The sequence below is a fragment of the Metopolophium dirhodum genome, chromosome 8 (assembly GCF_019925205.1).
Source record: "Metopolophium dirhodum isolate CAU chromosome 8, ASM1992520v1, whole genome shotgun sequence".
NCBI lineage: Eukaryota > Metazoa > Arthropoda > Insecta > Hemiptera > Aphididae > Metopolophium > Metopolophium dirhodum.
Window position 1 is genome coordinate 32073957 of NC_083567.1, and position 23970 is coordinate 32097926.

Below are 23970 nucleotides of genomic sequence, written 5' to 3' on the forward strand. Positions count from 1 at the left end.
TATGTATATCAAAAATAAACACACTGCTACAGCTTCAGGCAATGCCTGAGGAAAATAGAAATACGACGTCGTATAAAAAATGCACACGTTTTCCTATTCTTATTTTCTTCTTCTTTTTTTCGCTCGCGCCGCACTACCGTTTTTAATCCTCGTTGTCAAGCAGTGTATAGGCAAAACGTATACAAACCTAAGCCTTGGTGTAGCAGAAATGCCTACACGGAGCGCCGTGGCATGAAATATATACAAACTGACAAAAAATATCTCCTTAAAAACTCGACGTGCCCGCTGTGGCTTTTGCTTTTTAAATCCACAACGGAGATACATCTTTGAAACTATATCTGAACTTTTTTAGTGGTTTAAGTTTCTATTTAACTTTGAGTTATTACTTACATAACTATTGCATATAACAGTATGAAAAATCACAAGTTTTTATTACGTATTATACTGCTGACACACATCGGAACTCAACTAAACTTCAGTTTTATAAGAATTGGAAATTGATTTCCAATACAATTTTATGCATTAAACTCGTTGAAAACATTGAGTTATTACACACAAAACAACTATGGAATATGGTGCAAGAAATTTTTAATGCTAATCAGTGTTTAATACTCAACATTATACAACCTATACAAACAGTCATTACTTTTTTTTACATAATTCCCTCCTACATTAAGCATCTAGTTGACCATTTAGTATTCAAATTGTGTCTAATAATCATATTGAATCGATAATTTGAATATTTATTCACTTTAAAGTTTAAATATTGATTTCGTGGCCGAGGAAAACTTGTTACCTACATTTAGCTTAACGAATCATTATGAATTGTAAGTTGAAACTAAGGTTATAATAAATATTCTATTATACTTTAATTCAAGTAAAATCTAGGTGATTGCGATTGTACATAATAACACTTAATGTACACATGTCTGCTCGGGCTTACAAAGAAATGGTTATTTTGATAATAGATTAATTAAAATTTAAATCAAACAATTCTTTTTCAAATTTAAATAGTTATCAGTATAATACACATAATATTATTTAATAGTTAATAAATTATACAAGAATTATAAAAATCAGTCAATACTATAGATGCAATTTTAAAACGTAATTGTAAGAAAAGAAAATTAATAAGTTGTAAAAAATATAATAAATGTTATTATTACTGTAAAATTGAATCCTAATTTTTCATTGGTTTAAATTTATTTGCTGATATTTCGTTAGTGTTTAATTTTTCTATGATCATAATACTAAGACAATTCATACATTTTCTTGGAGATATCCTTTTTTAATTTCTGTTTTAACAGGTCAAATTGAATTAACATTATCGTACGTTTGTATCCGTCTGCATTGATTTTAATGCATTTAAAAATGCATAAATGCGAGTTAATGAAAAATTAAAACTGAATTTTCAATGGAATAATTCGCAAGCCTTAGTGGGTCTATGTGTACTGGGTGTCATTGCAAACTACACTTGTGGTGGAAAAGATGAACTGTCATTCGTCATCGACGTTATTTAAAATCAAATAATCAGAAAATGTTATTTTTTTTTTTATCATTTGGTATTATAGTTCTTCAAGGTCTACACCAGAAATTTCACCTACAACCTACCTAAAAACAAATTATTATTTAATTATAAATATATAAATGATATAAATATATTTGATTAAATTATTACTTGTTCTGGATGCATAAATGGTGGGTTAAAAATATTATAGTTTCTTATTTCGTTGTTTTTTTAACGATTGATAGCTAATCCGATATGTTTTGACTTACAACACTAACATTTTAATTTGTAGCCAAACTTTACGTACTATATATGTATTAACTTTTTATAATCAATAAAACAACATTTAGGTAAAAATATTTTTGTGAACTTCCGACACTGGTTCCCTGAAAGGCCGTTTATAAATATGATGCTTGACTTTTATCAGAAAAAAATTCGTAGGGTGACTATATGATAATTGTTATGCAGATCATACATTGTAATGAAATGATTTAAATATTGAATGCAGTAGTTAAATATTTCATTTCCTAAATTATTATTGGAAATTTACGTATTATGAAACTTGATATTGTCGTCACAAGAAAACATCACCAAACCATTTAATGGGTAATTTACTGTGAAACATTTCTCATTTAAAAATATTTGTACCTCAATATTGGTTGAAACAGTATATACTTTATTCACTTTTTTTTAACAATTTTAGATATTATGTTGAATTCCAATTGCGTGGCGAATATTATTTTTAGTAAAAATTACATCTGAAAAAATGTTTCATGTTGCTGTGAAATAATGATACTGGTCGTTCAGGAAGCTGTTCTAAAGCTTTAGCTTAAGATTGTTGCTGAGTATCTGTCTGTTGATATTTTGATCTGAATAATTCGTACAAATTTTATGAATTAGTTTTACATTTTTAAACTGGAAAAAATTAAGTTGAACGAATTCTTTTCGTAAACGCCTGTCATTTTATATAATTTGCTAGATTATTTTTAAAACCTAACATAAATCCGTACCAAATTAATTTTGTTTTGTTTTAACGATAAAAAACGAATAAAAAACTTATCGAGTGCACAGATGTAACTGATTATTACTATTATTATTTTATTATTGTTACAATAATCAGTGATCGATGATCTACGAAAATCAATATTATATTTTTCTAATGTTTCTAATTAGTATGAAAATCAATATAATATAATTATTAGTATAAGACATAGTACGATCAAATAGTATACCGGTTTATTGATTTTTAATATTAGTATGATATGGGAGGAAATTGGAATACCCCCAAATATAGTACCCTCAAATTCGAGTAAAAGTTTGCCACCTACCTATATTTAGGAGACAATTCGTGTGCACTAATTTCCCAAATTTCACCAATTAAATTAAAATCGGTTTATAGTGTACGTTTTATACTAACATAATATTATATTTTAATTTTTAAGTCATTAAAATTTTTTTATGTAAGTACCTATATACTCATTTTTTTAATGCTTGTTATTTAAGTTGACATCCATTTAAATACAGTATGCCCATTATAGTTAATTTATATTTTAATAATTAAACATTTTTACATTTTGAATCACAACTTTTTATTAAAGCATTAAATGATAATTTGTAACCATGTCATATTGTTCTTAGATTTAGTCAATGGTTATTAAATTTATAATTTTTTAGATTCTCAGTGAAACGATGAATGTATTGATTTTACAATGATGTGTGTTTTTTTTTTATTTTTTTTTTTTTTATTTTTTTTTTATTTTTTTTTTTATTTTTTTATTTTTGTGTCTGTGTACACGATAAGTAGTCGAAATAATGCTTCGATTTTCGACTTCAGTATCTTGTTCGATGGGAAAGTGAATATCGTTGGTGCATTGGGGAGGTCAAAATTTTAATTTCCCAGTAGTTTTCAAAAGCGATGTGAAAAACAAAAGAAAAATTAAGGAAAAACGGGAATTTTTACGCAAAATCGATTTTTAACAAAATCGATTTTGGTTATTGGTGTAACTCTAAAACAAATGACCGTAGATGCATGAAATTTTCACTGGTTGTTTATATTTGCATTTTCTATACACAATACAATTTTGAAAATAATTTGACTTTTTTTGAACTGTTTACGGACATTGTCAGTTTTCAGTTTTTTTAAATTTTTTTTCTATAAATATCAATAAAATTTTATTTGTTGGGTAAAAAAGCTTGAAAATTTAATAGAAGGCTCCTAGGTTATTGTTTCAAAGGCAGATGAAAAAAATTAAAAATCCTTAGTCACAGTTTTTTTTTATACACGTTTAAAGTTCAAATCTTGAAAAAATACGGAAAAATCACGAAAATTTGCAAATTATTTTGAGTTAGAAATTCATAAAAAATTTTCTTTTTAAATCTAAGATTTTAAAATCTAATACAAGATTCCTCATAAGTTTGTCTAACTTTATCAAAAAAAAAATTTCTACAAGAAAGTCAAATTAAATTTTTATGAGCGTTTTAAATTCATATTTTTACAACATTAGATATTCACTCGATTTCTCATGTACCGATTTCCTTATTTTCTTGTAATTCAAAAACGAATAACTGTTGATACATGAAAATTTCACTGAATGTTTATATTAGCATTTCCTATACACCATACAATTTTGAAAATATTTTGACACTTTTTGAGCTGTTTACGGGCATTTTCAGTTTTCAATTTTTTTAGTTTTTTTTTCTATAAATATCAATAAAGTTTTATCTGTTGGGCCAAAAAGTGTAAAAATTTAATACAAGACTCCTGATATATTTTTACAATAGCAGTTGAAAAATATTGAAAATACATAGGCACAGTTTTTTTTTATAAGCATTTAAAGATCAAATTTGGACAGAATTTATCAAAATCTCGAAAATTATCAACCATTGTAATTAATAAATTATAAAATGTTCAGTTTTTATAGCTAAGGATTGAAAATTTAAAACAAGATTCCATGTAAATAGATAATTCGGTTACCAAAAAATCTAAAAAATACACAAGCACAGTTTATTTGTATAGTCATTTTAAGTTCAAATTTGGACGAAATTACATAAAAACCTAGAATAACTATTTTAGTTATTTTGTTGTGATTGTATAATATTATTCGTGGGCACTTGAAACTTCTAATTTGTAATATTTTCATCGATATATTATGATGATAGTATCACGGTTTGTTGTTGATGTATAACGCGTTATATGTACCTAATGGATATTGTGATATGATTAATTTGGAATTTATTATAGGTCAATTTTTTTTTTAATACCATAGATAATAGTGTATAATATGTCTTATACCTAGACTGACATATCGTCTCCACTCAGAATCGTTTTTCTTATACAATGATATATCATTGAATTCAAATTTAATACCATACATTATACAGTGACCCACTTGTAACCTACAGTACAGCAGAGCGACATCCACTTGCCCACCTTTTTTTATTTAATTATAAAGTTGTGTATACTATCTAATGCAGACATTGGTAATTCTAAATTCTTAAGAAAAATGTTATTATAATGCAGAAAATTGAGTAACTTAAATAATTTTCTACAAATCTTTTGCAGTTATGAGTTCAGTTCAGTGGCTGTATTGTTATAAACTATGTCATTCCAAATTAGTTTTCAGCAAACACTTGTTCAACATATTATTGTGTCCAGTTAAACTATGTTAACGTCGGTGGTGCCAACCTGTCAAGTTACAGAGTTTAGTCTGTACATTAATCACTCTTGTATAAACTTGATGTAAAGCATAAAATATATACACACACAGGAATTGTGACCACGATGAATAATTAATTTTATTGAGTATAAAATCTTAAGTAGAAAACTGCTATCCTACATAGCGGTAAAAAAATGTACAGTTAGTGCTGAAACTTAAGTAAATGTGTCTTAGTTCTTTTATAAATATCTTGAGTACACTATAGTAAAAAAAGAATAAAAAAAATCGTAAAATATGTTATTTGTGGAATTCTCGTTAGAATAATGTACCAATCGTTATAAAATATAGACCTTTGTATATAAAAACACCTATTTTACTAGTTTTAAGTTTGTAAAATACCAAATATATTGTAATTACAGAATAAATCATATACCAGCTCTACCCTGTTGAGGGTATAAAATAATATTATTTTATTTGATGCAAATGTAAACTGCAATAATTATATAACAATATTATCTTATAAATTAACTCAATACAATCCATTAGGAATTTATCGTACAATAGTAACCGTGAAGTGGTTATTTGTGTAATGTTATACATTTTAAGTGCACTCACATGTCTGTATTTCGCTATAGTTTATAACTATATGTAGATAGTCCATAGTTGCAGAAATCATGACACGATTTCATATGCAAAATGGGCAAAATGGATGTCATTCTATTTAAGATTGCTTTATACCGATTATTGTTGTTATTATTGTTCCTAGTACAAACAATTTTCTAAGAGGTTCTTGTTTTTAAAATTACTGCGTTTCGATTTACTCTAGAGCATGTGCCTATAAAAGATATATGAAAAGTATGACATTTTTGGGATTTAATGAGACTTGAGAACAGTAGTGAGGAGGGACATATAGGATTTAAAATTCATCGAAGAATTAAAGAAGTGAGATTTCATTGTTGATTATAGTTGATTATAGAAATAGAATTTAGTTTGCAGTTACATTTGCATACGAACATGGATTTGTCGGGTTTTTAGTGGCTGATTGTTCAGAATTGGTGGTGGAGTTGGATGGTGGTGGTTGTTGTCGTTTATGTTTTTAGATGTTCTTGTATTTATGGATCCATTTTTTGTATACTGTACATAATTGTCAGTTGGCAGGAAGTGCTCCTTTGCATAAAGTGCATTTTTCTGGGAGATCCGTATAGATTGTGCGGGGGTTAGATGTGTGATTTTTTCCATGATTGGCAATTTTAACACTTTGATAATTGTCCACTTTTATAGTGCTATTTTAGTTTGATAGAAGAGAGGTGATTAACAATATCATTATCACCGCCATTGGGATCGATATCTTCAACGAAGAGGGTTAGTGAGATTTTTGTTTGCTGCTGGTTTTCTGCTTTACGATGATTAAATCATTTAACTGTTACACAGTAAATTGTGAATTTTAAGAACATCAACCGCGATTTTTGTTTTCTTAACACATCGACGAGCTCGAGATTCCTGGTCTAGAAAAAAAAAACAATATATTAACATGTACGATTTCGATGTGTCACAGGAGAGGCGAAAAGACTTGACGGACTACCGGGACGAATCGACGTTCAGTTTCGACCCAAGCCGCATCCCAGTCAAGCAGCTGCAGGACCGACAGAACCGGGACAAAAAGAAAGTAGACGGCCGAAAAGGCGTGCTACTCTCTTCGGTGACGCGCAAGCGGAAAAAGTCGCGAAGACGTCGGACGCCGTCTCAGCAACGGTCACAATCGGAACAGCAACCGGAACTGCAGCAACAGCAGAACGCCACGGACGACCGAGACAACATGGACGGAGGGATGTACGTGGAACCGGATGTGGAAATAGTGGCGGCGTCAGCGGCGGTGTTGGCGTCGGAAGCTGACCCGTCGGCGGTGGCAGTGGCCATGGATGACGGTGAAGATTGTGACGATGGTGACGATGGTGATGACGGTGACGACTCGGGTAGCCGTTCGTCGACGCCCCGCCGAAAACGGTTGAGGTCACCCGACCCTCCAGCACAACCGGTCACCCCGCCACCACAACCGGAGCCACCGCCTGTCACTTCAGCGGTAGCCAAACCCAATGTGGCTGCCGACAGTCTGCGGCCGTGCGCCCTGGTAGCTCCGCAAGGTAAGTGACACATGAACTGCAAAATATTATTTTTAATATAGGTATGTACTTGTTTTTCTATTTTGATTTCTATCGTTGGTTTTCTGTAGCCCTACGTGGCGCATAAACCCCATCCGTAATTAATTAGCTCGTTTAAAACTTGAGTTATTTCTGTACTTATATCCTCCATAATTAGGGTCATGTATTCCAAACTTCATCAACATTTTTGGAAGGCTATCTCAAGACGTGTCAAAAGTAAAAATGTTTGTGTGTAAAAAAGTCTGAACATTTAATATAAAGTTATAATATTATATTTACCGCATTATAACAGTTCAGAAATATCAATACGCATTTTTGTATAGGCATTCTTATGGCATTAGATTAACCAAAAATAATTTCTGTAATAGGTATAACGAATATTAATCATAGAAACTTGGAACTTTTTGTCTTTGCTGCATATTGTTATTTTCTATAAACAATGAAATGTTTAAAATATTTAGACTAATTTTAAGCTATTTATCAACGAACCTATCCACCATTCCATGGAATGTCGGTGTTAATACAGAATAAGTAAAATGACCAACTTTAATCCTATTGTATCATTAATAGTATGTAGGAATATTATTAAACATCATTAGAAGTAAAAGCTGACACATCGTATCTGTTCAAAGTCCATTCCTGACTTCTGTAAATAATAATTTATCACTGGGTTTAAATTCAACACAAAAACCTAGGCATAATTATACGACGAAGTACACTAGAAATCTACTATACAACTGTGCGAGTTTCCTGGTTTTTTTATACATCAAATAACTTAAGTGTTTTTTATTCATCGTTTGTAACAGTAAAATATTCTTTCTATTTTTTTAATTTTACATTGATAATACATTAATGTTAAAATATATAAATACATATATATAAACTGTTTCATGAAGTATATGTCGTTATTAATAAAACTCAATTTGAACACGAACTAATTCATTAATTATTACTATAATAAAAATTTCTTAAAAATATAAATAATTTTGAAATATTTTTAATATTCAATTTGAATCTTTGAGAATATTTTATTTTCTAAAACATTTAACAAAACGTTAGTACTGGTATCTATTAATTGACTATAAATTAAATTTCATACCTTTAATTAGGTATATAACAACTTAAGAATTTTCACCTAGATTTAAAGATTCATAATTTTGATTTACTCATATATAATATAAAAACAATATGTATATCTGATTTATACATCGTTAAAAATTATAATATAATATTAAATTATTCTTAGTAACTTTTACAATTTTAGAATTTACAAAATAGTGTTTTATAAGTTATTAGTATAGAATCTAGACCAATGGAAATTCGATAATATTATCAATAAAGAATTTTGAGAATCAAAATTAAGGTCTGAAATGGTTATCTATCTATCGATGTTTTTTGATAAATAATAAATGTGATTTGATTTTAGAATGAAATGCTAATCGGTAAAAACACTCATAATATAATAGTAATTCATTATGTTTCTTAAAAGACTGTTGTAAGACTAGACATTCTATTAAATATTATATAAATATAAAAACGAAGGTAGGATTTTAATTTAAATTATATCGTTTCTTATAAACTAAAACTAGAATATAATTTTACAAATCTAAATACCTATATTACCATTTTATTGATACGGTTAAGATTAATCAAGTGATACAAATTGTATACTTGAACAATATAAATCGAACGTACAATTATCATCGTTTAGATCTGGGGGATAAAATCATATCATATATCAACTAATTTGAATCTATTAGATGATACAAACCTAAATATTCACAAAAAAATACCATTAAAATGTAATTCAGATTTCTGAGGCAATATTAAATAGAACAATATTATGTAAAGATCCTTTTGTTTATACTGACAAATTAAATTATTTTATAATAGAATATTTAAATTATTTTTTTTATTTAGTAAAATTCTGACTCTAATATTATAATTTTTTATTTATCTATATGGAAAGAAAATGATTGCATGAGTATTTAAAAAAATATTTCTATTGTTCATTTAAATTAATATATACATAATTAGTAAGTTTGTTTATCATAAATCATAATTAATAGAATGCTAACAAATTCAATTTTAACAAGGAATAAGATCAAACGCATAGTCTTTAAAAAGCTTTGCACATAATTATAAATTGTAATATTTCATTGAGTAATTGAATTATTTTATTTACGTAAAATCAAATCATCTTTCATGTAGTTTCAATTCATATTTTTATAACTTGTATTATACACACTTATACCTATTGTAATTCGCTTTATACTTTGAATGATACAAATGAAAAAAAAAGTGCTGATTCCGGAGTTGGTTAGGACATTGGAGTGGGATACTTGGGTCATTATATTTGAAAGCAATAATAAATCATTGGAATTGAAACACTTTTCCGAGCAAAAATCGGTTCACCTAAAAATGGTCAAGACTGATGTTAAAATCTGACGCTTGGCAGTTATATTTCTTCACCTTTTTTCTCAAAAACTACCGAGAATAATGACCCCTTTAAATCTGTGTTCAATTTCTAGTTCATAACTTGAAACTTTTTAATATACTACTACATCATTGTAAAAATAGTAGCTACCTGTTTTTAAGATTTCAAAATGTACATTACCGTATTCACACTATTTTTAAAATTTCTCAAAAATCTCGATTATATTTTTTTTAACAATCACTTATAATTTGAAATCATACTATTCACACAATTTTTCATCGAAATGAGTGAAATGAGATGAATTCTAAAGAACTGATCACTCTATCAAGTCCGTAATTTTTACTTCAATTTTTAAGCTTAATAAAACGTAAATTTCCTTTTTAATTTTGGTAGACCGTGTTAAGTTAGAATAAAAAATGATAAAAATTTACGATTTAATATCCATAATTATTTTAACAATATGATTATAGATATTATATAATGAAAAATAATTACCGTATTAGAAACATTTTTAAATCACTAAAATATACATATTCTAATGGAAAAATGTTGTGAATCTAATAATATTAATATTATTGTCGTCCTTAAGTTTCAAATAAATGTTAAAATACTGCTTTTACATTTTAATAGGAAAAAATTTAGTTTTCTGTTTTAATTTAAACTTTGGACTCGTGAAAGCTATTTTAGATAAATAAATTAAAAATAAAATTCTGAATTATATTTTCTTTCTTCCCATTAAACTTAGAGATAACGAAAATTAAACGTTGTTGAACACTTCATATACCACTATCAAAGGGAATACTTTTCATATAACTCACTGATATAAAGTTTAATTTAATTTACCTTTGAGATAAAAAAAAAGTAAGAGTACTTGAATATAATATATTATGGTGACAGTTGAACAAATGATTATTTGAGTTTAATATAAAGCATAATATTATGCTAATAAGTATGCATGAATATATTATATTTTATATGGATAAATAAAAACTACAACTATTTTCATAAAAGACAGAATTTTATATCCAATTAGTAATTATTTTATCAAGTCATCAATGTATTGATAAATGTTCAATAATATTTTTTAAAAGTGCAAATTTTTATTTTATTTTGAAATTTTTTGAAATGTGCTTTAAATTATTTCATTCATAAATGTGTATATTATTTTCTTTTGTTATTACAAGGACCAGTAATGCATATTATATATATTTCATATTTATATTTTGGACATAGAAAATGTTCATCTTATTGATTCTTGAAACTGTTGATATTATTATAAATCAGGACGAGAACGATGGTTATTGGGTAGTAGACAGGGCAGTGCAAACACCAGTGAAGGAAACAATAGGGATTCATCACTGGATGACTCAGGTGTAGTAGATGATCATGATGATGGGGAAGCGACGTCGCAATCACAATCCCATCACACTTCACCACAACCACAGCAATGCGGATACCATCAATTACCTCAGGTAACCTCTATAGGCAGTAATTAAAAAAATACTTCCAAACTCCTGATGTTAATAACTGTGTAAATCGATATCAAAGAAAATTAAAAGTGATTTCATAAAAATAACTCCCTCCACTCAGTATAATTTTTAAGGATATCTACATAAATATCGTTTTTTGAATTTAATGTAAATTTAATGTAATTTTATTATTGCAACATTTTAGTTTATCCAATACATTAATAGTGTCTCCTTATTAATATTATAATATAACACATTTTTGATTACTATGTACTTTTAAACTTCTATCGACAAAGTAAAATATTATATTATGATACAATTTTCATAATAAAAATCAAATTTAAAAAAAATATTTTTCAATTTGACAACGTATACACGCTTTTTAAAAATGTATAATATTATGGTATTTGTAAATTTTGAAATGAAGTATATTTTGTGTCTTACATTGATCTTGTGTATTTCAATTGATTTACTCTAAATTATAAACTTTGCGTGTTCTGTACGTTTATATCAGAATGTAAAATATTCTTTTCAGAATTCCGCCAACGATAATAGTTTAGCTGTATCAAAAAGCATTAAAGTGATCAAATGCAATGGGCTGAAAACAAAACCATTTGGCCGCAACGGCGAGGCCGAGTACGTGTCTCAGGTGGTGGTTATTGGTATGTGTACATTAATAACAGTATTAACTCCCTGCGCCGCCTCTAAAACTGTAATAGCTTGGAAAATAATAGTCTGTGTAAGATCTGTTTGCTGAACTATCAACGTTACACTCACGATAATAATTGTATTACTTGACCGTTTATTATAAATTTCCCATAAATAATAATTCCAAGTTACGTGGACGATCTTTTTTTCGCAACAATTATTACAAATAAAAATTAATAACAACATAGGTACGTATTTACATCAGACAAATATATAAATAACACTATTTTATGATCTCTGATGGTTTTTAAAGACGTGTCTTCTAAAATATAATTATTATAATTGGTTAAACGTGACCTAGTATTTTGTAAAGGTTTGGTATAAATAACCATGACTATTAACTATTATCTACTATCATCGACTTGTATCTCCGTGTCATTTAATATAAATTATTATTTAACTTGCAATTTTCACTAGTTCCGTTTACTAGAGTATAATTGTTGAATTTAATTTGAATAAATAAAATAATATCTTTCAGCTACCTAATACTTTCAATATTTTAAAATTTCTTACTTCATTAAATTTTTATTATCATAGATATCTTTTTCAAATATTTAGATTTTATGAATAGAATAATAATTAATAATTTAAATATTTTTATTTTTCATCAATAAATTAATATAATATTTGAACATTATGAATAGTGTAATATATAAAGAGTTATATTTACGTCCTTTGTCATCATTTGATAAAAATATTTTTATTCCTTATGATTGCACTTTGTAATACATTGAGGAACTTTTAACTTGTAGTAATTGTATTGACATAAAGTTATATATATTTAATTTCAATAGCTTAATTTAAACTTTAAAGCTTAAGTATAAAGTATAGCTTCAACAAAACAGAATATCAAATTTAGAAAGTCAGTTTCTTGGTGCTTATCAGAAAAAAATGAAGACTTATTTATATAATATAGGTACCTTAATCTTATAAACTGAAAAAAATTTCTATTACTTTTAAAAATGTCATTAATAGAATGGGTTTGTTAAGTCGACTTTAGTTATTAGCTCAAAAAGTAAGATTTTCTAGACAAAGTAAATTGAAATTGAAATATTATGTTTTTTTTTGTATTTTAATCTAAAATAATTCACTGTTTCATGATGTGTAAATCATCTACATATAATATTATAAATAAAAAATAAATTGTATAGTATTTACATTATATATTTACTAAATCGTTAAAATATATACAAATAAGTTTTACTCCATCATATCGGTAATTTTATCTCACTGTGACTTCATTTTTAATCATTTTTAATAAACTCATGTTCTCGTTTGATATTGTGCACCTATTTAAATATCAATTAATGTACTGATAATATTATTATTTTTCTATTTTTATGCATATGTTTTAAATTGAATCTAAAATTTAAATGTACCTAATTCATTTAAGCAAAAACAAGGTAACATGTAACATAATACACATAATAATTAGATTAACATTGAACACTATAATTATTTTGAAAAGTTAAAGGTACAAGGAATTCTTACATTTTATATCTCTTTTTTTTACTGTTGGTTGGTGAATTAACCATCAAATTTATATTTCTTACAGCAACCAATACTTTTAGTTTTATAATCTAAATAAAACTTTCTTTGACGATTTTGTTTTCATTTTAAGATGTGTGTTCCAAACAATAATCACATTTCATTATAATATACAACCCAACTAGCTATATTATGTGTTCGTTGAATACAATTTATTTGCAATAGCGCAGTGGTTCCAAATTTACATAAATTTCGTTATATGTAACGAAATGTTGTAATGCATATATACATATTTAAATATTTGTAACTCTGTTGTCTAATCACAGTGATAATTTATTAATGTATCATTTTTATTATTAGATGATTTAGTTGATCGAAATTGTTCGAATTGCAACAGAAATTGCATTGATTACCAGACATGGTTGAGGGTCCAAAACTGCCTGCATAAAGTGGTCAGAGATCCATTATTTGAGTTGTTTATTATGGCATGTATTATATGCAATACAATAGTGTTAGCTATTGAACATCACGGGATGTCACAAAATGTACGTAACATTTTGGACGTTGGAAACAAGGTAATTCATTTATATTTTACTTAAAAAGCATGTTTTTCGTGATCATATTAATAAAAATAAAAACTAATAGCTATAATATAACATACTACTGTGAAATTTAATTTTGATTGGTCAATAAAATATTTTAATACCTAGTAGTTAAACTTAAAAGCACCTAATGTGTGCACATTTGGCGATTTGTGGGTATAGTCAAATCAATAATATTTGTGAATTGAACAGTTTAATATTAGTTTTATATTTATACATAAAAAGGTTAGCGGGGTATCAGTTATTTTTATATATCCTATTTTTAAAGACAGTTACTATTTTTTTAAATCCATACCAACAGCAGATCAGTAGGTTACCATAATCATTTCCAAATCATTTGATTTTAATATAATTTTTATTTGATTAGCATATAAAAAATAATAACGGTATAATTGTATAAATGATATCATTTAATAAAAATCAGTAATTAAAATAATATTAAAAAAACAGTAACATTATAATAATAATATTTGTTAAAAGATACTATTATTTTATTTTATCATCACATCATCAATAACTCTGTAAGAGTTTTAGTTGCTAAGTTTAGTGTCTTCCAAGTTTCTCAAATTTCTCTATATTATATTATATTTTATTTTAAAATTATAAATCCCCCTTCCCATATGTTTGATAGATTTATTCAACAAACATAAAATCCAGATTTAGCTTAGTAGAATTAGGGGGGAAATTGAAGGAAAACAATAGTTTCAGTAGTCGATTTCTTATTATCTTTTATCCTGTTAATCCTAAAGGTAACCAATTTAATCTTTTCAGGTTTTCACTACTATTTTTACTGTGGAATGTCTATTCAAGTTGATTGCTCTGAGTAATGAATTCTTCAATTGTGGTTGGAATATATTCGACATGATCATTGTGACTGCTAGCTTATTAGATTTATCATTTGAAATGATCGATGGCTTATCAGTTCTTCGCTGTTTGAGACTGGTAAGAACATTTTTATTCAAATCAATAAGATAATAATATACTGTACTTCATTATAATAATTAATTTATTATAACTGCAAAGTACTTGATGGTTATGTTTTACTTATAATTAAATAATTGTTAAATCATTGCAATAAATATAAATAGCTATTATTATTATATTCATAAAGCTTATTTTATCATTTTTTAAATATTTAATTTTAGAGTAGAATTTTTTCAAACTGACGTTAAATGAAAGTTCAACAGAAGTGTCTTGTATCACAAACGATGAAAAAAGTTTCGCTTATATTTGCTATGGGATTATTATTTGTTTTTTTTTTATTAATCTACAGACTCGTAAATCCGTAGAAACACAGAGTGGTTTCACAAACACTCGTACATATCATAACAATACCGTTATAAATATGTCAGAGTAGCTTAACCGTTTGTTTTTAATTTTTTTAAATACGTACAAACGTTTTTAACAAAGAATACTCCATTGTCTTTTTAAAAATAAATTAGATGAATGGATTAATATATTTATATATCAATAACATTTCAACCTCTTGATTTTAGTTGTTGTTAAAACTTACTAGTATAATATATCATGACGGTCGCTGGATTGTGGCTGCAATACCATACCCAACTACACAATCAGAGATTTTCCAGGAGAGGCAAAAAACTTATTAATTTGATTCCAAGAAATAAATTATTCGATTTTAATTTCTCCAGATTAATAAAAAGATAATAAATATTGTTGTCTTATAAAAATATAATTTGATTCATTTAATAGCACTTACAAAAAATAATGACGAAGCATTGTGAGATTGAGATACATGATACGTTTTTTTCAAATATAAATATTGAATATAATATGATATGTAATTTATATTTATTTTATTTTATACGTGAACAATATTTTACTATGTTATAGTTTATACCAAAATAATAAAATATAAACACTAAAATAAAATAAAATTTTAAATTTCCTTCAATATTGTAAATAATGTTAATAATTAATTAAATAAAAAATTATTTTTGAACTATATTATCATACTTTATATAATAATAATAATAATATATAGCATAACATTATGTTGTATTTAGTCTTAATTGAAGATCTTAAGAAATTATTATCAATGATAGTTTAACTTGACAGTTGGAAAAGAGTAAAAATATGTATTATATTATGTTTAGTATGAAATATATTGTTTTATTTTAATAAAAACTACTAGGTACTTATAGTGCAATATAATTTATTAATATTAAATAAATATTAAATGAAAATTACTTGTATTTGAACAAACCGTATCTCAATCTAATATTACTTCGTATCATCATAATGTTTTTGTAATACCCCGTAAGTACTATAAAATAAATCGAATAATATAATGAATATAAATTACAGAATTTTCAAACTACATTAAGCTTCTTTTTATTAATCTAAGGAAAGAAAATTGCACAATTATTTTTCAGAATCAAATTAATTAGTTTTGTGTCTCTTGTGAACAATCTGTAATTATGTTTATTTTGTAGTAACGTGGTATTGCTATTAACTAAAATTATAATTAAAATAAAATATTGATCATCTACATAAAGTATAGAGAAAAAGTTTTTGCTCATGATTTATTTTGATTTAATTATGATAATAATTATAAGAATAATAGAAAATTAAACGTAATTGCATAAAAAAACATCGCACAAATTCCTACCCGTGGAGTATTATAACTTACAAATTACAAAGTCTCATATTGAGAAAAATAATAGCTCAATACTCGAATCGTACAACATTTCCAAAACAATATATAATATAATATAAAATGAGACATTACAATATATTATTCTCGGCCTTTTGTCTATTGAAAATGGTAATTGACTGGCCGTCTCGTACATATCATTCAACCGTGGTATTCCTTATAAGTGATGATCTTATGAGTTATGTTTCGAGAATGCGCCTGGCAGACTGTAAATTGCGTCCGGAGTACTGTTTGGGTTTTTAGGAGAAACGAATTGCGGCGATGGGAACGAGGTAAGGGTGTAATAAACTGCATCCATGTTTTCCGAATAGCTATATAAGACATAAGCCACCTACCGTTATATTATGCAAAGTGCCGGGTTAAAATATGTCAGACCTAAAACGAAAACCGGCAGGTTAAAAACCATTAAACATTTTCCGCTTATGGTATCGTTTCGTGTTCACCAAAACTGCAGTTGGTAGTTATAACTTATATTATGTAGGTAACCAAAAATACCGCTGTGGCCGTTTAGGACGTTCGCTGTTTTGTCACTGTAGTGCTATTTAATTTATTCAACTGCATACGATTTGTGTCTGGCACGTGTCTAGTCGAGAACGGCATGCCTAAAAACGAATCTCACTGTACTTACTTGAATTGTATTAACATAACATATGATTGTAAATCAAATTTTAAAAATAACATTTATATTATATGAACAAATGTACAGCGTGTGTACTCGTTCTCGAGAAAATAAGATTTCCAGTAGGTCTGCACGTTACCCACGAGTGCCCTCCCCTGCGCAACGCAATAATAATATAATACAATACAGTACCATACAATACAGTTTTTATAAATTCGGACACTGAGACCAGCGGGAAGTTATATTGTTATCCGTTAGAGAAATTTCCAACGGTATGGGACATTAACTTTTATCGTAATTGGGTGAAATGAAGCACGGCCGCTAGAACGTTGGTGACTTGACTGATTTACCGCTTTACACACATTATTGCAGTGCGTTTTGATTAATTACACAACCGTTATTCTTTTTTTTTTCAATTAGCTTCGAGTTTTAAAATTGGCTCAATCTTGGACTACTATGAAAGTATTATTGAGCATCATAATATCGACCATCGGAGCTCTCGGCAACCTTACATTTGTCCTAATCATCATTATATACATTTTTGCTGTCATCGGCATGCAACTATTCTCAAAAGAATATATGCCAGAAAAATTTGATCCAGATCCTGTACCAAGGTAATAAATAAATACTTAATTTGTTTTATACTTTTATCTAAGTAAATGTTACTGTATTAGGTGCACAGTCGGCAAAAACGAACTATCATTTTATATTATTTTATTTTATGAATTATGTTGGTAATTTACTTATACATAATATATATTATATATTTATATACTTCTAAAACAAAATATATAAATAATAATTTAATACCATGTGTTTCCAAATTAAATTTTTACATTGTGGTATTATGTATTAACAAATCATGTTCTATAAAACAATTGCAATTTACAATTATAAAACTAATTACTGATTATTAAAATGGCAAAATTAAATTTCAAAACTTATTAACTGCTGAATATTTTGAATTATCGTGATAACCATGATATTTTAAGTGGTTTCTTATTACAATTCGACGAGATTAAAATATGTTGTTAGAATATTATACGAAATTGTAAAGCTAAAGTGTTTATGTACCTTGTCAATGTTATCAGTGATATCTTACAAATCATCAAGAATAAGATATTTGTCTTATTAATTAACTATCTACTTATTATAAAGGAATCCTTTGTCAAACAGCGTGTTCTATAACATGATAAATATTTGAGAATATTCTATTGATTTCCTATTCATTATTAATATTACTATCATAAATGATAAAGCATTAAAATAAATATTTTAGTATTAAGCTAATTAAGAAAGCAAATTATGTCTTAAAATATATTGTAAAAGGGCTGAATTACTTGAGATAAGATTATGCTTTTAAGTATTACTGCTAATGTATTATATTTCATAATTAAAAATTTCATATTAAAACGATCATTAATAAATCGCTTTATTTGGTGGCTTTTGTAGATGGAATTTTTCAGATTTTTTTCACTCGTTCATGATGATTTTTCGAATTCTTTGTGGTGAATGGATTGAACCATTGTGGGATTGTATGAAAGCTGAAGAGAAAGAGGTATGTTATTAGTCTTGATTAAAATTCCCTAGAGAAATAATTTCACTATTTACTACAGTTTAATATTATTTTTAAGTTGATATTTTTTTATTTATAATAATTTGAACATATAGAATAATCTAAGACAGCCATCAAGGCAGTTTTTTAGTTATAAAGTATTATACTTGAGCTTCTCTGTGGATTATTTACTTAAAGATATAATATAAAAAATATATAAGGCTAAAATTACTTTTAATGACTTTCCTTAGGGTTTCGGTATATGCTTCGCAATATTTTTGCCCGCACTGGTGATGGGTAACTTCATGGTTCTTAACTTGTTTTTGGCGTTGTTACTCAACAGTTTCAATTCTGAAGAGTTAAAATCAAAAAAAGAGGTAAGATATCGAATTATATACGTAAAACAATAAAACAACCTATGTCGTTGCATATAATTTAGCAAGGTCAACAAGAAGTAGACGAAGAAATGGCTCATTACAGAGAAAGATGGGCCCATCATGTTAGAGTAATCAGTAACGTTTGCCAAAAGTGTAGAGCTCAAAATTCGTCAAGGAGGTCCTCAATTTCTTTGTCGAATATCCCAAAAGATACAATTGTATCTCTCTTAGATTATGAGGTATATAGACAAACAATATACATGTTATTCTTTGGCTTTTCTACACGTTTTGCTGTGTAGGTACACAATCGCCTTTTAACTTACACCAAAAATGAACTAAGCGTTCTAGCAATGAAAACATCAAGATAAAATGAAAATAATAAAAAACTATTTTAATTTTGAGAATAAAAAGAAATGTTAACGTCACGTTTGTTTTTAAAACTTGACACACGCTTTGACACTCGAGCACACCTAATATATGGGGTACGGTTTTACAATATCTTTATTTTATTCGCACACAATTTCATTTACTGAATAATGATTGACGTATGAATTATTTTTCAGCGCGCACGTATTACACAAATTTAAAATAATAAGATACTTTGCACTTTGTTTTAGGTGTATCATAATATACCTAATCAAAAAGTTGAACACAAAAAATGTCTATACAAATTATTTTAATATTCTTAATGTTATTTTGTGATGCTCTCATATAATCTTCAAACATGTACTACATAATTCACAGCTTTTAAATATAATTAAACATCAGCTTATACTTTATAAAAATTCAATAATTAAGTTTAAACTAACTAATTAATTATTAATAATAATTGTATTGTACTTTAAATATTTTAATCTTTTTTTTTTTTTTAATAATGCGCACTTACAACATATATTTTTAATTACAATTTAAAAAAAATCCATACGTAAACTTTTAAACAATAAAAACATAGTTATTGTTTACTACATAAAACAAAGTTTTGTGTACATCTTCTAGATAATAATATTGCTTTAGCAACCAACAAATTAATAAATAATAATTATTATTAATTAAATAGGTTCCTACTTAATCATAATGCTCTCTATTATTTAAAAAAGTTTTGTATATTCTATCTTTCACACATTTTATTTTTAAATAATTATAATTGCAGATATTAAATTTTAAGATTCTATGGGGCGACCCTTGGGTCATGGAAATTAAGACCCCCAGAGGGGAAGGGGTCAGCATAGGCCTACTGGGGCTCTTGACAACCCAGGGGGTTAGTGAGCAAAGAGAACAGGGGAAAAGCCTCCTGGCTTTTTAATAAAATACTTTAATTAATTTTTAATAACAAACAATATTTTAACCAAACAACGTTTTTAATTTCATAAAACATATTTTTTTATTAGATTTGTTTGTTTGGATAAAAATAATTATGCTACATCGGGCTCAAATATATAACACGGAATATTTAAGTTCATCCCTTCTGAAAATCATTGTTTCTACTTTCTATCATGTCCCTGATGAGTAGCATTTAATGGAAATCCGTTGTGCATGACTAACCATTATAAAAAAAAAACAACCCGTCTTAACCCTTAAAATATTTGCTTACATAAATAAACATGTCACTAAATCGTTAAATGAAAAAACTAGGTATATACTCAACCGCAGGAATATATAAAAACAGCTTGGATATATTAGTATATACTTTTTATAACATAATAACATGTAAAATAGCAAAAAAATTAATATAAAGGTATAATTATTATAATTATTTTGATAATTTGATTATTTAAATTAGGATCAAACTAAAAGTGTTGCTACTTAGTGACTTCTTTAATTAAATCATGCATGTCAAAGTACACTTATATATACATAAATATAACATAAGCGTTTATTGCACCAAAATAATTAAGAATAATATAAACGTCGGTATATTCACCGACTACAAAATCAGGAGAAGAATACAATATGTATTAAGTTTGAAAACCATAAAATTCAAATAATAAATACAACAGTTGAAAAATGTATATCTCGAAGGTTTGAATGGTACATATGTAAATGCATACTGAATAATTTCAAATTATGTATTTGATTAATATTCAACATGTATAACTTTTAGAATCAATATATTTAACAACTAACTGATAATTCGACATATATATTATATTAATATAAATATTAATTGATTTATATATAATATATATCGTTATTCGTTAAAATGTGAATACATTGTAGTATAGTACATTAGGTTATACCTACAATGTAAAACATCTAAAACAAATTTTTGACGAACAACATTGTAAAAATTATTTACAACGATTAAATTTAGCTTTGCGTATATATTTATGTTTTAGAGAAAAATACTGTATCTATAAAATAATATTATTAACTAAAAAACTTTTTAATATAAAATAATATTTTATACTTTTATTCTAAGGTGTGGTCGGAATGTTTTTTATTTTAAAATTATTTAAATAAATAATAAAGGTAATTTAATACTGCGGAAAAATATCTGAACTAAAAAAAAAGTTTCAATTGGGTTAAATATTTGTTGGTAACAAAATAGAGCATTTGCGTAATGATTACAACCACATTGTATTGCAATGGACACATAATGTTGTTAGTAAATAATTTTAAAATCTTTTAAGTGTATTTTTTTTATACGAGAATCTTTTTTTATTTAATATTTCAATAATGTTAAAATGTATAAATAAAAGATTTTAAAAATCACAATAATTTAATTCTATAAAACCAAGAATGAATTTGCATGGCACACTTCAGTGCTCTTTTAAATGCTCGTATCTCATCTGTTTTTTAAGGTGTACCACATTTATTTCAACTGAAAAAAATTACTTAACGAATGATAGCCCCGTTTAACTGTATTCTATAAACCCTTAGACCGAAATTTATGTTTAATATTTTTTGTTTCATATAAGCTCGCGTTTTAAGTATTAAAAGAATAACTTCTTACAGAAAGTTGGTTATCCAACAATCGTGGTAAATTATTAAGGTTCAGAACTTTTTTAATTCTGTAAAAATATTGAAATTTTTAACGGAAATTCGCACCATCTAAAACATATTATATACGGACTATATTATAAATGGATATTTAAAAAATAACTTGGATCAATTATTGAAAATTGTTAAAAACATTCTACAGGTGTAGTTTATTTGTAAAATCCATATTATTCTGGGTTTAGTTTACTTACAATTCCTTTCATTTACACATTGCTTTCTAAACCAATTCATCCGATCCGAATATTTTTCACTGCTGTTAAAAAAATGGAATTAACCTAGGATTTTAAGAAAAACTACAAAATCCATATTTTCATTGTGTTTTTTATATTTTTTTTTATAAATGTCAGTGCTTGGTTTAACTTAGCGCAGAATCGGTTTATATTGTTACTATAAATTTGAAAGCAATGATAAATCATCGCACTCGAAAAACAATTCTAAGTGAAGTTCACAGGTTTATTACAAAGTGTTATAGCACATTTTAGATTCTGAGCACACCGATGAATGTATTGGGAATTGGGATTGTATGAGAATGTTTTTTTCCCAGTACTTTTCAAAATAATCAGGAAAAACAAAAAAAAAGTTAGAAGATTAGTTTAGAACAAATGTTAGTCAGCCTACAAATTGTCCTTTACTTTATACTACCCAGCAGCCAGAAACATTAAAAGTTGGTATTTCAGATAAAACTTCATGTTATAGTACAGGTATATAACTACATAAATAAAATAAAACGGTAAACCTACCTATAACATTTTTATTAATTAATTTCAAACATTTGAAAATTTCAACTTTTTTCAATTTATTTTTAGGTATAACATTTTAGTCAAAAAATGTTTTAATTCAATCAAGGTATTTCTTACAAAAATTTAAAAATATCAAAAATGTATTACCACATTTTTTTTAGAAATTTAAAGTTTAAATTTTGATGAAATTTGGCATTTAAACGAAAAATAATGATTTTAGTTATTAAGTTGAAATTCAAGAAATATTATTTGTAGTAACTTGGATAAATTATGTACCAATACATTTCTATACGCAGTGAAATTTTCAAAATATTTAAAACTAATTTTAAGTTATTTTACCATGAACTGTTCATGATATTTTACAATAAGTCGGAATTGAATTAAAAATGCATACTAATGATATACCTAGTAATTTACTTAACGTAAGACACTGATTATTTCAAAAAGTATAATGGTTTTGAAAATATTTTTATCGCATGGTTTCAAGTCAATTCAATACAACATTAAGAAAAACATTATATTTTTTATCCTTATAATTTTTTTAATTTTATTACTTTTAAATGAAAACATAATTTTAATTCCATATTCCAAAGCAAAATATTTTTCCAAGTATTTCGATACATACAAATTTAATTTTGGACGAGTAGCTTATGAGTTATGAGTATTTAAAGTAGATAATCGGAGTAAGTACCTAGCAAAAAATTAGTACCCTAATTTAAAAACTCATAAATTACTCGTCCTAAATTCAATTTTTATGTAGTGAAATACTAAGAAATTAAAACTATTGTCATTCAAAAAATTATACTTACAAAAACTTAAAAAATTTAGAAGGATAAAAAATACAAATTGTTTTAAAATTTGTTTTATAACGATTAAAATCCATGCAAAAAAAATGTTCAAGACCGATAATACTTTTTGAAACAACAAAATATGTCTTTCCTTCAAATGGATCACCTGTACAATATTATATTATAAT

At 26.3% G+C, this 23970-nt stretch overlaps 1 protein-coding gene across 5 annotated transcripts in view; it reads left to right on the forward strand.

Annotated features, from left to right (window-relative positions):
* LOC132950750 (sodium channel protein 60E) overlaps positions 1-23970 on the forward strand; it is a 134582-nt gene that overhangs the window by 71231 nt on the left and 39381 nt on the right. For 4 of the 5 annotated variants that reach the window (XM_061022294.1, XM_061022293.1, XM_061022296.1 and 1 more), the window contains 9 exons: positions 6719-7304; positions 11044-11231; positions 11764-11890; positions 13785-13999; positions 14798-14968; positions 17743-17936; positions 18775-18880; positions 19129-19254; positions 19317-19493. In XM_061022294.1, coding sequence (XP_060878277.1) covers positions 6719-7304; positions 11044-11231; positions 11764-11890; positions 13785-13999; positions 14798-14968; positions 17743-17936; positions 18775-18880; positions 19129-19254; positions 19317-19493 — 1890 coding nt within the window. The remainder of the gene's footprint in view (positions 1-6718; positions 7305-11043; positions 11232-11763; positions 11891-13784; positions 14000-14797; positions 14969-17742; positions 17937-18774; positions 18881-19128; positions 19255-19316; positions 19494-23970) is intronic. The other variant, XM_061022295.1, reaches the window with a different exon arrangement.